At 35.9% G+C, this 15,006-nt stretch overlaps 1 protein-coding gene across 1 annotated transcript in view; it reads right to left on the bottom strand.

The window, feature by feature from the left end:
* The window catches only part of TTC27 (tetratricopeptide repeat domain 27), a 134,586-nt gene that overhangs the window by 7,829 nt on the left and 111,751 nt on the right, over positions 1-15,006 (bottom strand). The window contains exons 14-17 of the mRNA XM_050893754.1: positions 12,725-12,823; positions 10,903-10,955; positions 6,521-6,686; positions 69-263 (exon numbers count right to left, since the gene is read on the bottom strand). Of these exons, the coding sequence (XP_050749711.1) occupies positions 69-263; positions 6,521-6,686; positions 10,903-10,955; positions 12,725-12,823 (513 nt within the window). The remainder of the gene's footprint in view (positions 1-68; positions 264-6,520; positions 6,687-10,902; positions 10,956-12,724; positions 12,824-15,006) is intronic.

The raw sequence follows: 15,006 nt of genomic DNA on the forward strand, positions 1-15,006 counted from the left end.
GTTAGAGAATAGAAGGTTTGTACCAGAAGTGTGTATCGATAGAAACGCATACCTCACAACACATTTACCTTTTCAAGATCTTCACCACTATTCTGTCCATTTCCATAAAGTCGGGCATAAAGTCTCCAGATCTCCCCATCATTTGTCACTCGTGAAGTCACTCTGCCCAAGAGCTCTTGCAATTTCCCCTTCAATCCACTTGCTACCTCTCCAGCACGATCTGCCACACCATCCACTACTGCTCTGACCAGAATAGCCAGCACCTTAAAAAAGCGGCAGGGAAGAGTTTTCATTTCAACTCAAATCAACATCAGTATATATAATGATATCTGTAATATTTGGTCTCTATTAATAATTCAGTAAAATACAAATATAGTACCATACGACAAGTACAGAATTTACTAAGAAATACATTATTAGGGGAGTAATTCAACTAATTTAAACCTCATCTATAAGATTCTATGGTTGGTGAAGATAAAGAGGCCAAAGAGCTGAGACAGAAATTTGGGTTACCAGGACAGGCTAGCGTGAAAAAGAATGGTATAGGAAATTGTGGCAGTATCCTAAAGATATTTTCACCTTATAATATGGTTATAAAAAGATCAGTAAACAGGCTGAACCAGATTAACTCAGGTAACGGAAGACACTGTTGTTTACAGGACCTCTATTTAACTACCTGCAGAAACTGAAAGATGTAGAGTGGATAAGATGGAAACTGGAAGGCAACTGAATACCACCTTGGGAAACTGTGTTTAATGCACTTCTGGTGAATTACTACTCAAGTCAGTTCAATCAAACTTTTTACAAGTACTCATTCAATGGACGTACTTTCTGAGTCACTGGCTTGAGAATGTGGGATCTGACCTGCAGAAATGCTGAGCACGTGCAGCTGCTGGTGAACTCGATGGGAACTGGACTTTGCATGGAGGATATGCTACATAATAACCAAGTGTCCCTAAAAAAACCCATGAGTCTTCCTGTCCCAGACTGGACACTGGAAATTAGAACAGTTTTGCTGTGTCTCAGTTCCTTCTCAATAAAATGAGAAACAGCAAATGTAAATTAAGACATTGGATCATATGGTGAATTAGAAGAAAATAAAACCCAGAAAAGCATTGGCTTATTACGTGAGAACTACCTGTTCTGCATAGTGCATGAGACACAGAGACTGGGGAAGAAATAATGATAAAAACAAAATGGAAATCTCATAAGGCTTCCATTCAAGATAGGCCGGTAAAGGGTATACAAACACCTTCATGCTGGTACTTCCTAACTTGTGAGGCTATCATTTGGCAACTTTAATGCTTCAACATTTTTGTCCATGTGATATTAATACTTACAGTGAAATCACATTAATAGCAATATTAATATCAAGACAGTAACAAAACCAATTTCAAAGATGATCCGTGAATAAGCCCCAAACCACACAAATATACCACTACTCTAGTAAAAGTAGGACGGGGTACATCCTCACAAATCAAGATGTAGTTCACTGGCAGAAAGTAATGCAAAAATTATGACAGTATCAAAGTATATTACACTTAAAATAAAAACATATGCAGTTTAGTGTTTGTGATATGTCATTTTCCTAAAGCAACTTTTCTTCTATAGAATGACTCAATTAACACGCATCCGAAGAATTAATTACTGAGTTTTATCAGAAATAGGAAATCTTTGGCAAAACAACCCAAATAAATAAAAATGGCTGATGATGTTATGAAATAAATCTATGTAACAGAAAAAGTGAAAAAAACCTATACATCTCCCTGGTATCTTTTCAGAATCAATATGAAATCATAGTAGCATCTGAACATCAGCTAAACAGCTCCCCCCTCCTCCTCCCCAAACCGTAACAGTATAGCCCTTCTAAAATGATATGACAAACTGACTGTTTTCTTTTCTGTTAAAGAGCTTGGATTTTCACTTAAGATAATAGAAAATATGATCAACTATTAATAGTCCAAAAGTTCTGAAATTCATATTACATTCATGATTTGGAATCTAAGGGACTAAAATCCATCACTAAATGAATCAGGTCTTCTATAATGATTTGCTAGGAAAACACCAGCAAGTATTGATATTTGCATTACTACAGCATTGTAATAAAAAACATAAAAGAGGTGTAAGAAGAAACATTAAAACTATGTTCTCTTTTGAAAAGGAACTAGAACTGGTCCTGAGGATTCATACAGACATGTATGACTTCTCAATCAATTTCTCAGTTTAACAAAATTGTTACTCAAAGTCCAAAAAGTTAGTTCACATGAATGTCATATATAGTTATCAAGAGTTTTAAAGCCGATGATATTTTGTTTGCACGTGAAAAAAAAAAAAGCTTCGTCAGTCAGTAGGATTTAGCAACTGAAAAATTACCCATATTCACATAAAGTTCAGACTTTGCTTACATTTTCATCATAATAATCTATCTCCTTTTTTTGTAATTCATCATGTAAGCTTTAGCACTACAGCAGTTAAAATAAAACTAGTATGAAGGCCTGGATTAAAGGGTCCATTAAACAGTAATGAATTATTAATGCTACTTGACTGTGCCCAGTTGTTAAATAAAGCTGTTTCAAATTGCAAGTGAATTGTGCCAATCATCAAAAAATATTAGCAGTATAAGAGAGTTTTCCATTTGAGATGGTTGTCTTAAGTGTTAAATTTTAATTTATATCTTTGAGAGATTTTAAACTGCCATACATACTAAACTACTAAAGCAATGCTCTGTTGCCCAGGATCCCACACAAGCAGTAAAGCTTTTTTTTTTTTTTTTTTTTTAAATGCCTCTTTTAATGAACTGGGCTCCATATGACCACTGCAGAGAGTTTGTGTTTAGTATGACATCACACCATCTGCATTCCTCATTCTCCTTTGTTTTTGTGAATAATGTGTTTTTACTAAAAGCACCATGGGACAAAACCTTAAAACAAACCAAATAATTTTTAAATGCTGTGGTTGCTATCAGTTAATCTCATTCCAGAACTGTTCTCCAAACAGCTCCTTTCATATAAAAATTCACTTGGTCAAACCATTTTTAGAAGCTTCACTAATACTAATCAAACTTGACAGTGCTCAAGTAAGAAGAGAACCCTCAGATACCAGGTCCAAAATGACAAATCTGAAGTCTATGAGCTCTCCTATGCCCCTCCCAAATTAAAGCTTTACAATAAAGACAATTGTCATTAGTGAGCTACTTAAAAGAAACAGAGCTCCAGAAATTATTCATTCCTACCCTTGCACCTCAAAATCCCCTTGGAACATGCTCTTGCAGCCTTTTATTAGAAACAGTCTGGCAATACAAACCACTGAAATGAGGATGGTATTTGATGGAAAGGGTAACAGGAAAAACTTTGCTAGATTCTCAAGAACACAGAATTGCAGAGAGGAACCATTTGTGCATACTTCTGAATTAATATTCTTTGACAGCACAGGATGAAGATCTGGTTTCTGAAAGCGGCATAGCAAAACAGCTTTTCCACCCACAAAATAACTTTTTTATTCACAGAACTGCAACTGTCCAACTAAAAAAGATTGCTTGCCTCCACAAGCATGCAGGTGGTGCAAAGTAGTATGATTAGCAGTTGCAGAAATCTTTCAGGTATATTTACCACCTCAGACTAATAATTCAGAGGCTAAACTGATGATTACAACAGGTAGGGCTTTCTCCTCAGGTCCTTTTTAGTGACTGATCTACTAGCGGAAACTACAGATAATTCAGTGAGCCTTTATCTTTTATTACATAACATCTATATCAAAGGTTTTCAAGGTATATTTCTCAGTGGGTTCATGAACATTAAAAGGAATATGGAAATTTGAAGACTTTTAGAACCAGTAAGGAAGGAAGGTAAGAAAGCATGCTTATAACATTTAAAGGGAATACTAGGAAACAGACTTTTGAAAGTATGTCTTTTGCTGTAATCTTTTATTGCATTGTTGCTCATTTATAAAAAGCCCTTCAGCTTTTCCTTGTTCAATTCTGTCTGCAGAATCTGTACATACATATCTTCAAGCCTCATGATATCCTGATCTCAGAACCTTTGCCACAAGGATGACATCGTTAAATAACTAGAATAGCTTAGAAGCAAAATTTCCCAAAGCTGCATTCTGTACTCAGAAGTCTGGCACAAAAAGACAGCAATGGCCTAACAGAAATCACAGATGAAGATATGAATGCCTTATTGTTATTAGAAGAAATTAGTGATTTACGAATATGACTTCATAGTATGCTGAAATAAAATAAAAAACTCTGATGTAACGACACAAACCAAGGACATTTCAAATTATATATTCAATTACACACTCTTAATTGATGCATTCAGTCTTACAAGGGGTATTCTGCAACAATGATTATGCTAAAAGGGATTGGTGATTGGCTTTCTGTTTTCATAAAGAACTGGAATCAATGACTCAACTTGTTTCTTCCAGTCCCGTACATATTTATTTTTCTGGATTTTTAAATTCCTACCTTCTTTCTCACCACTATGTCATCTAGCTTCATAGTCTATCAATTAAAATCTACGATGACTACAAATACTAAATATAACCTGAGAGAAGATCATACTACGTTGCATGGAAACAGAGGTGTATGCTTCCACTTACTCACGTTCCATGATTTTACTTTGCTAAAATACAATTGCACAAGAGGGTTATAGAGCATTTCTATTTAAAACAGGCCAGTTGGCAAATGGGAGAGGCTCAGAAATTAATGGTAAGCTTTGTAAACAATCTCAGCAGAAGCTTTTAATGTGTTTTTTTTTTGTTCTGCTACGGGAATACTCTTCCCTTCCTTGTAAGATTATTGATTAAAGCCTTTCTGAAATTCTTTAATCAGGCTCTGAGGTTTTTCTTGGCCAACTAGTAAAATCCTTCTAATTGAGGAAACTGTATTAGAAGATATGATGAAACCCATAAAGAACTTTACATATCAGAAGCCAAAGTTAAAATTGGGATGCAAAAAAAAAATTAGGATACATAGCATATATATACTTCTGTAAAAATGATAAAAGTTGTATGAGAACAACATGAAAAAAGTTATACAACAAACCCAGAAATTTAGTGCAAGCAATATCCCCAAATATTTTAATAAAATATCCTACATAAAATTTGACAAAACACACTAATAGGAGTCTGTATCATCTCAAAATATCTAAAATGGACAAATACATGTAGAAAGTTCTATTCCTGGTCAGCTGTCAATCTGACTAAAGTAGTACAGTAGACCACCCCTAAAAATGTTATTTAAATTAACAATTGTGAAAAAAATTCATTAAAAGAAGCCAACCATCCAGAAGATGTTTACGAATAAACACACAGGCTCCACCAGTACCACAATACTGTAGCTGCCAAACACATGAATCTTTACCATATATAAGACTATTTTCCATAGACACTTTTTAGTGCAAAGAGAGTTTGAGACCTTTTAATGTTCAGCCATATCAAACTCAAAAGATTTTATGCATAGAGAATGTTATCCTGTGCATGGCTGGCTTTATAGTAGTAAGTATTGCACTTATGTACAATTTTTTATTAAAAAGTAATCTGAAAAAAGTTTTTAACATCCCTGCCCCCCATGAACGAATGGGATGTTTCCACAACCATAATTAACTCTATCTGTTCTCTCTCCTCATCACTGGACTCAAACTCTCAAGATCCAGGAAAGCTACTTTCAATCATTTTATGGGATAAGAAAAGAAACATACTCCTGGGATCAATGACCAGCAGCAGCTGGGTCCTCTTACCCTGGTACTACACACAAACTCCCTAAGAGCTCATAAGCTCTTCAACCAGACCCATTAATTTTGCAAAGGCTTTTGGAGGTGTTTCACTACTCTGCTTAAGGGATTCTTTCGCTTGCCTTTCAGATTCACCTTGCTATTTTCACTGAGTGTACAGAGCCTTGCTTGGATCAGGACCTGGTTTTAGGCAAGGTAACATCCCAGCTGACGCTGTTAAAGTAGGCTCTCTGGATTTTGTCCAGAGCGTACATTTACAAACACAGAAGTTAACTGGACTTAACTGAACTACAGTGAAGGATGAGCAAAATACCTCCTTTATTTTTCTTTGTTCTGATTATTAAGAATCAATGTTCTGACTGTAATGCATTCAATCTATGAAACATAATTCAAAGGCTCATTTGTGGAATTTTCAAACACACGGGAAAAGCTTACCTTTCTTTAGGCTAAATAATTTATATTATTTCTGATACTAAGATATGCAGGAACAATATGGAAAGATGGGGTTATGCATTGTGTTTTAGTTAAGAACAGATCTTAAAACTGCAAGGGTCATATTTGTCCTTCCACAAAGTCTGAGGCAATCTGGATGCAAAGGTTTTCCTTTTTGTCCATTTTTATTTTAAATATTTAGTCTTACAGTCCAGATCTCAAAAAATTAAATGGCTTGCCTACAAACTTCACTGGTATGTGTACTATCATTAGTGATACCATTACCAGCAGAAATCTTTCTCTCACAAGAAAAATTAATGAACATATAGGATGACTTAACATGAAAACTTCCCCACCTGTGTATCCTTGTACTTTTCTCTTAAGTCCATGAGCCGGTGATAAGCTTTAATTGCTTCTGAAAACTCTCCAACATCTGTACTGGTGAGAAGATAGTTCTCCCATATTTGCCAGTGCTCATAGTTGCACTTGAGAGCTTCTTGGAGGGTTCGAAATGCTTTGATTCTAATCAATAATGAAAAAGAATAATAGAAAAGAAGTTTCTATATTAAAGATTTAATATAGAAGATTTCTATATTACAATCAGTTGGCATTGTATCAACTAAAAAGCTGCTTATTTAAAAAATCAGCTTTAGAAAACAGTGCAATGTAAAAGTTATTGTTCATAATCTACAATACTGATAATTCCTCACTCTCTCTTGCCAATTACTTTCTATCAGTTCACTCCACAGTACACTCTGTAGACTCTGAACTAGGTAATTTCTATGTTAGCTCTCATAATTACATTTTGCCAAATATTCATTATAAATGTGCCATCTATGTCAATATTTTCTTTTCTGAATTTTTAACTGGAACCATGAGAAAACAATCTTACTCATGCTGCAGCTGTAACACACATTAAAAAATTAAAAATCACTGAGTTCATGGCAGATGCAGAAAGATATTGACTCATTTCATCACACGAAGGAAGGTTACTTAAAAATAACAGCTTTTTGTGATTTATTTTAAACATTTGCACACGGTAAACGTGCATATGCATTGCACAGAAGCCCAGCATTTTCAACCATTTTTTTCTTATGTCAGCTGGAAGCTTTACTTACACTCTCCGTTCTCTGATGCTATGCTGCTCAGTACAAATGTGTCAGAGTGGCCCCAAACACTATTAGCATCCTTCACCAAAGGTGCTGCCCAATGAACCATCTCATAGTGGCAGGAGAAAGTGTTGTGGAATAAATGTGGGCAGAATAATTCCTATAAAGTCACTGTCAAGTCAGGAAGCATCTTTATTTTTTCATATGGATCCACTGCAGGCAACTCTTTACTATTCCCTTACTCAAGGAAAGAAGTAATAGCATTCTCTGGTAAGAACATAAGACAGTTTGGAAGAATACGGGCTGCAAGCAGCTGACCTACAGTTTACAGAGGTATGACCTCTTGCACAACATGCAACCAATGCTGCCAGAGAGGAGGCAGAAGGAATAAGAAGTCTTAATGCAATTTGAAGCATACATTGGTTAGGTCTGGGTACCTACTGTTTAAAGCTTTAAACGTACTGCCAAAAGTTTCAATAAATTTGAAACTTTAAGAACAGCTTTGCTAGAGAATCAGAATGATATGGTTCTTAGGACTTTAAGAGATTGAAGCTTACTCTCAGTTGGACAGTCATGATACGTAGAAAAAACAAAGGAATAAATTCCTCTAAATAAAAACTTGAAACAGAGTTTTCCCAGGCTGGTAAAAATCTTCTTTGGGGAGATATGACAATACATCTTTTCTTAATAAAGATCATATAAAGATGGCTTGTTATCAAAATTTGCAGTTCACTTGCTCTACTGCTTGAGTAAGTTGCTAAAAGTGCTGTCTCTAAAGAAAGACAGCTCAAAGAAATTCTTGGTTGAGTTTCAAAAAGAGGGTCCAGGAGAGTGTAAATATCCCAGCCAGGAAAAGGGAATATCTAACTAGTGGATCAGGCCATTAAAAGTTTGGAATGGCTGGTTCAGGGAAAAATGTAAATAACTGCCAATCTAAGCCCATAGTATTAAAAGAGTTACCAAATACACACAATGAGAGCTGACTGATAGAGCAAAATTATTGAAGGAAAACAGGTCATTTGGCATAGCTACGGCAGAATAGTCCACAGGCAGGATCTTCCCATGTTCACTCCCCTTTTCTCTCTCTTCTGATATACATGATGCTGCCAAGTAAATGTACTAACAGTTGGGTCTCCTCCACTGTTAACAGTCTTAGTAAAGGATTTCAGACCCCAATTTTGATAGATTATATTAGAAAAGAACAGAGACCTGTTCCTTCCTCTGTGGATTTTGCTACAATGGAAGCTGGGATTTGCCACAGCTCTCTGACAGGCTGGAAGATGCTCTGGCTGACTAATGTACCCCAATCACCGTGAGAAACTGTTTCTGAAACTGCTCTTCAACATCTGCAGGATTAGCCTGTATGATCTCCCTCATCTGCTCAAAAAAAGTTAATAAGTTATCAGGAGGGCAGATGCCAATCAGATGGAACTGTGAAATGCAGAGAATATACCAGAGGGATGGGATGGAAATCATATTCCTCAAATCATCACTCTTGCTATGCTAATAAACTCCTCTAGGTTCTCAAAACAAATTCCCTATGTATTTAATAAATCATATAATGATGGAGTACCCTTAACTAGGGCAACAGTTAAACCAATTCATATCCAAACAGGAAACAGTAGGCAGTACCAGTGCGTCATCCTGTCTTGCAAACCAGGAATCTTTCACCCAAAGGACAGAGGGCCAGTCCCAGTTTGTTCTGACAAATATGAGATCTAGATTTCAAAGGTCTCCTGGCACCCAGAGAAGTTTTTCTGGTAAACTGAACAGTAGAGTCTGTTTTCATCACAATTAATTTTTCTGGAGGAAATTCAGAATACACAAAACTTGTGGACTCTTAAAAAGCAAACAAACCCAAAACCCAATAAAACCCCTTTCATTTGGGTGTCAGCAAGTTGTTTGCATACATTTTTCAAAAAGACTTATACATTTTATATTTGCCTGCTGTATGAGACTCTGCTAAGCCTTACCCAAATGCACAATCCTTGAGTGGGACTGATTTAAGAGCCTGGTTGGAGTAAAGCTTGATTTTGATGAGGGAGCAGAAGAAAACAATTAACTTAAATATCTTTTTTTGTTTTCCTTTTTTTAATCCTCCTCCCACCTTTTTTTTTTTTTTTTTTTTTTTGCTAGCAGGCCTGAAAAATAAGAATTTACACTTTCACCACTGCTCAGCCCCCCCAAATAAATTATACTGAAGTGCACTACTACAGATATCCTCTGTTTTGAGAGTGGGTTAGACTAACTCACACACAGTCTTGATCTATAAGTGACTACACAAATAATCAAAGAAGTTACTATTCCACAGCAAATACAGGCCACACTCAGCTATCAGCATGTAATACTGACTTAAGATTTCCTGTACACAAGCTCAGAAATATGCCCCCCTTTACTGCTTTTGATACAATATCAAATAGGTCACAAGTTTTGTATGTATTTAGCATGTTAAATCACAAGAGTAGATTAACAATAATAAAATTAAACCAATAAAGTGAAACTAATCACTCAGTTTCTCAGCCTTGTAGTAGATGGACAGAAAAATTATTTTCATTAAAGATACTTTTATGAAACAAGCATAAGCCAGTACCCTGAGCATCTGACATACTCTTTTGAACTTTATGCAAAAGAAGGAAAAATCTATCACACGCAGTCTAAGACAATACATTGGGCATTCTCAAGGCACTGCTGAAGATGAAAGGAACTACTGAAAATTAAAACAAGCTCTTGATTTCTATTACTTTTTAGTTTTGTAGTTATTCTAACCTTCATTTTCTCCTCCCTCCTGCTCCCATTAGCATATCAAACCATCTCTTAAATTCATTTATGATATTACTTCCCACTTTTCCTTTGTATGTTTATCAATTTACACTTTTATGTAAATTTACTATTCTTTTTCTCTTTTTTAGTTTGCCTCCTGACTGCATAACTGTATAAACTGATGTCAGATTTTGAGTAAGGTTTTTAAAAATTTATCTTATTCTTTTGTTTCATTCTTTGGGGACAAGTTATAATGTGAAAATTCTTCTTAAATATTAAGTTCTTTCAGGTATTCTGTGTCTACACGTAAATTTTATTACATTTTAGTTGAAATACAAAATTAGAAGTCAGTCCATTTAGGTCAAAGATTCTTGTACTAATGGTTAATTTGGAGGGAAAAAACCAAGCAAGCTAGTATGTATGCAGATCTCCATCTGCTTTCATAATATAAAAAATAAACTGCCTGTTTTTCCCTTAAATCTACTGAGATTAACGTAGTATGAATTGACATAGGTCTGAATATATAGTTTGCTTGAAATGGATGTATCTTTTTAACTTTGTAGTGAAATTAGTTTCCAACTTTAATATGACTGTTTTGCACTGGTTGTACTTACTACATCATAAATACTTTTAACAAGAAAGAAGTGTAGGGTGAGAGGTTGCTACTTTTATAAAGCTTATGAAACTCTATTTCCTGTAAAATGAAATACGTTATCAACGATCCAACCTGGGAGCGAGAACGGAAGGGATAAGAATTACAAAATATGAGGTAACTACATTATATGAATAAAAAACTCAATATCAAAAAAAAGGAAATCTTAATTATTTATTTTGGAAGCAGTATCTTCTAATTCTTTTGAAGTACTTACTTCTGTTTTAACTTGATATAAGCAGTTGATAAATTGTTCCAGGCCTCAGCATTCTGTAATGATAAAAGGAGAAGTACTAAAAAAATTATTCATTTATATTATGCTTACTTGATAAAAATACGTAAATGAAACTACTGTGAAATATCATCGATTTTGCTAATCACACATATTAACACATATTTTCTACAAGGCAGTCAAAATATTACATTGAAATAGAAAATATGATATTAAAATAGAAATACATAAATAATTATTACTGACTACAGCAACAATCAGGTATATAAATATCAATTAACTGCCTTCTGGTTGGAATACACAAAGTCAGCTCTTGCCTTCAGTTTAAACTGTACACAGGCATCCTCTTCTGGATCTACCTGGGATGGCTGGAGAGGTCAGTGCTCCCAGCAGCTCATCACTTCTCACTAGCTGGAAGCTACTTACCTGCACCGCTCTGTTAGTGGAAAAAATCATCTGAATGTCCCCTAATGCATCTCAGGCAAAACTACCAGGGTTAGTTCCAACAGTGTTTATCAACTGTTTTAGCTGAAAAGGATTACAGAGTTCTCAGACAATCCTTCCTCTGGTAAAACCAGGAGAGCCATGTACAGAGATGATTCCTGCCCATCGCCTTACACTGCTGTAAATTTGAAGCTACACCACTGAATTCAGCAAAGTGACAACTAGCATAAATTTGAAGAACAGAACCTGGGTACTGCAAGGAAATGTACTCTGGCAACTGAAGGCTATATTCAGGCTTAAGGAGTATTTAAATGATGTTGGGAAACCTTTTTGAGGCTTAATTCATGAAAACAGTCATTACATTGCTGCAGATCATTGTATAAAGATTGGTTTCGCCTCCATAACTAAGAGCCAGCCCAGCATCCTTTACTCACAAAAGAAATACTACTTAACCCACTGAGAAGTCAGTTGGCTTGTTCATATGAATACAATCAAGTACAAGCCCCAGAGAGGTAAGTGAACACAATTTTAGTATCTACTTGGAAGTAAATCTACTGTACTGAAACAAAAAAAATCAATATATAATGTAAAAATTCCAGTAAAATACAGGGTTGTCTGTATGCACATTTTTTTCCCCAAGTTATTTCATTTTATTAATAAAGAAAAAAGAATACTGTCACCTTTAATTGCTCGCTCATTCTTTTCCCCAAGAGAAAAGAATGAATAACAGTTTCTGTCAAGTAGGTGGCATTAACTCTAAGCAAGCAACATGCTGGCAGTCAGGCCTTTTGACACAAGTATTGCCAGTGCATTCCCGAGAGGTAATCCAGCTGACGCCTCTGCTATCTCAATGCACAGTCACGCTCAAATGGCAATATTGTACATATGCTTGCCCCGTGCATCCTGAAAAGGTGGCTAACAAGCTCCATTCTCCCTGTGCTCATGAACTATACAGTTACAAATTTACCTGTCATACAACCACTTATTTGACTTTTTTTTCAGGAGAATCTGATTACTTAGAGGACTAGGTATTTTAATTTAATTTTTTTGTTTTATCTCTCTCTTTAGCACTCCTCACAGTCTACTCATTCCCTTTTCTCTGTTTTAGCAACGTATGCAAGCATAAAGGAATTTCTGCTCAAACATATTTTAACATTCACACACATACTTGGACGAAGTTAAGTATTGGGCAAGTATTTTTATGATGCCTCATGACAAAAATACATTCTTCATGCACGAGTTTAATTTATTCAAAGGGCTAAGGTTTAAACAAGTTTTTCATTATTGCTTTGCTTGTTTATAATGAAAACATCCTTGTTGCTTTTAGATAAGCCATCTGAATCGCTTGTTGAAAAGTACATACATCTGGTTCCAATGTCACACAGCGCTGAAATGCTTTGGCAGCACCTTCATAGTCTTCTAAAGCAATGTATGCGCAGCCCAAGGAAAACCATACACCTAGCTGGAGAGAAAAAATGGATGATTACATATATACATATGTATTTCTGCACAAAAGAAATAATTTTGCCTGGATGCTCAAACACACACTACTCTTATTGATTTTACCTGATTTTCAGCTATCATAATAGTATTGCATTGGAATAAATAATATCCTTTATGCAGAATATAGGAAAACTTTAGGTTCAAAGTTTTAATAAATATGGATAAACAAAGGTGTTGACTATATAAAGACCACTTAACCATATGTGAAGTGCTCTTTAACAGCACATCTTCATTTAGAGAAGAGAGTGATAGCTATTTAGAAGTTTGCATATTTTGCTTTAACTTGTGAAAAATCCACATTCACTTTATAGTATTACAATTAGGTCAAATGGTAAATACTAGGAAATGTGTTTCAGTGAAATCACATTTTACAAGAAACATTTCTAATGACTGAACATGAACACTTCAAAATTATAGCTCTTTCTACTTGTCAGAATATCAGTCTTCTCTAGTTTATAATGCAATGTTTAGAGATAGAAATGTACTTAAATAATGCCCTGCGTAGAGAACAGAACTTTACCAGTTCCATCATCTTGCATTGTAAGTCTTTAGTTGTTACAACCAAATACCTCTCATCCATACAGATTCAAACAGGGAGAAGAGCTCAGCACCTCCCTCTCCACTTCCTCTCCTTAGGAAGCTGTGGAGAGCAATGAGGTCGCCCCTCAGCCTCCTTGTCTCCAAACTAGACAAACCCAAAGTCCTTAGCCACTCCTCATAGGACATTCCTTCGAGCCCTTTCACCAGCTTTGTTGCCCTCCTCTGGATGCATTCTAGGCTCTTAACACCCTTCTTAAATTGTGGGGCCCAGAACTGCACACAGTACTCAAGGTGAGGCCGCACCAATGCTGAACACAGCGGGATAATCACCTCTTTTGACCGGCTGGCTACGCTGTGTTTGATGCACCCCAGGATGCGGTTTGCCCTCTTGGCTGCCAGCACGTGCTGCTGACTCATACTGAGCTGTCCAGTGACAGGACGTGTGAGAATGGTTCAAAGCTGCACCAGGGCAGGTTTAGACTGGACATTAGGAAGCATTTCTTTACCAAGAGGGTGGTCAAACCCTGGAACAGGCTTCCTAGAGAGGTGGTCGATGCCCCAAGCCTGTCAGTGCTTAAGAGGCATTTGGACAATGCCCTTAATAACATGCTTTAACTTGGTCAGCCCTGAATTGGTCAGGCAGTTGGACTAGATGATCGTTGTAGGTCCCTTCCAACTGAAATGGTCTATTCTATTCTAGTCTAAATAATATCAGATATAGGCATAAATGACAGCAAATTAAATATGTATTTTCATAGCTCTCCAATAGCGAGTTCCTGATTTGCCACACGGTTAATTCTCAGAGCTGCAAGTTAAGCAGTACTACCTTTTAGAAAAGTATTAAATCCCAAGTACATTGACAGAACATTTTCTGTCACCACTATGCTGTTTAAATGTATGCAGTCAAAATCAAACAGAACATTTTATAATGTGCTGCAAACTCATTCCAGGTAGAACTACCTGTTGCAATAAGCTCAGCCATTTCTCCATTCTAAATGCCAAGGTAAGAAACATAAATGGGTTTTCTTGGAAAATTTTTCTGAGAGAGGGGAAAAAGGTTGGGAAGAGGAAGATGGAAAAACAGGTTACATTAATTTATATTGCACAACAACATATTACTTTTCAAGATGTCTGATTAATGTTTATATCCTCTTGTGTTTTGGGTGCTAGTTCTGAAGCAAGCAATTCTAATAACTCAGGTTCTTCATAGGAAACTATAACGGCTATTTAAACACAAAAACGTTACCTTAAGAAACATTCGCAAAACAGGGATTTTACAGGGTTGAGGATAAAACTGTTGGTTCATATGCAAGGAGCTTCTACCTCTACAGATTAATTGCAAACTCTGTAGCAGATATTTTTGCAGTTCTTTCCAGATCAGGCTTATTTTTCTGTTTCTGAGACCCAACTTAAAATCAATAACAACATATCTGCTCCTGACTTACCTGCTATAGAGTTCATAGTTAATCTGCTTCAAAACTTAGATCCCAGAATACAAATGTATGACATTCATCCCTGTCAGATCTGGCACCCTGGTGGGCAGTCTTCATGATATCAAGAAAAGAACTGAACAAGCTTGGCAATAAAGATATCCTTTTGCAT

The sequence above is a fragment of the Gymnogyps californianus genome, chromosome 3 (genome assembly GCF_018139145.2).
Source record: "Gymnogyps californianus isolate 813 chromosome 3, ASM1813914v2, whole genome shotgun sequence".
Lineage (NCBI taxonomy): Eukaryota > Metazoa > Chordata > Aves > Accipitriformes > Cathartidae > Gymnogyps > Gymnogyps californianus.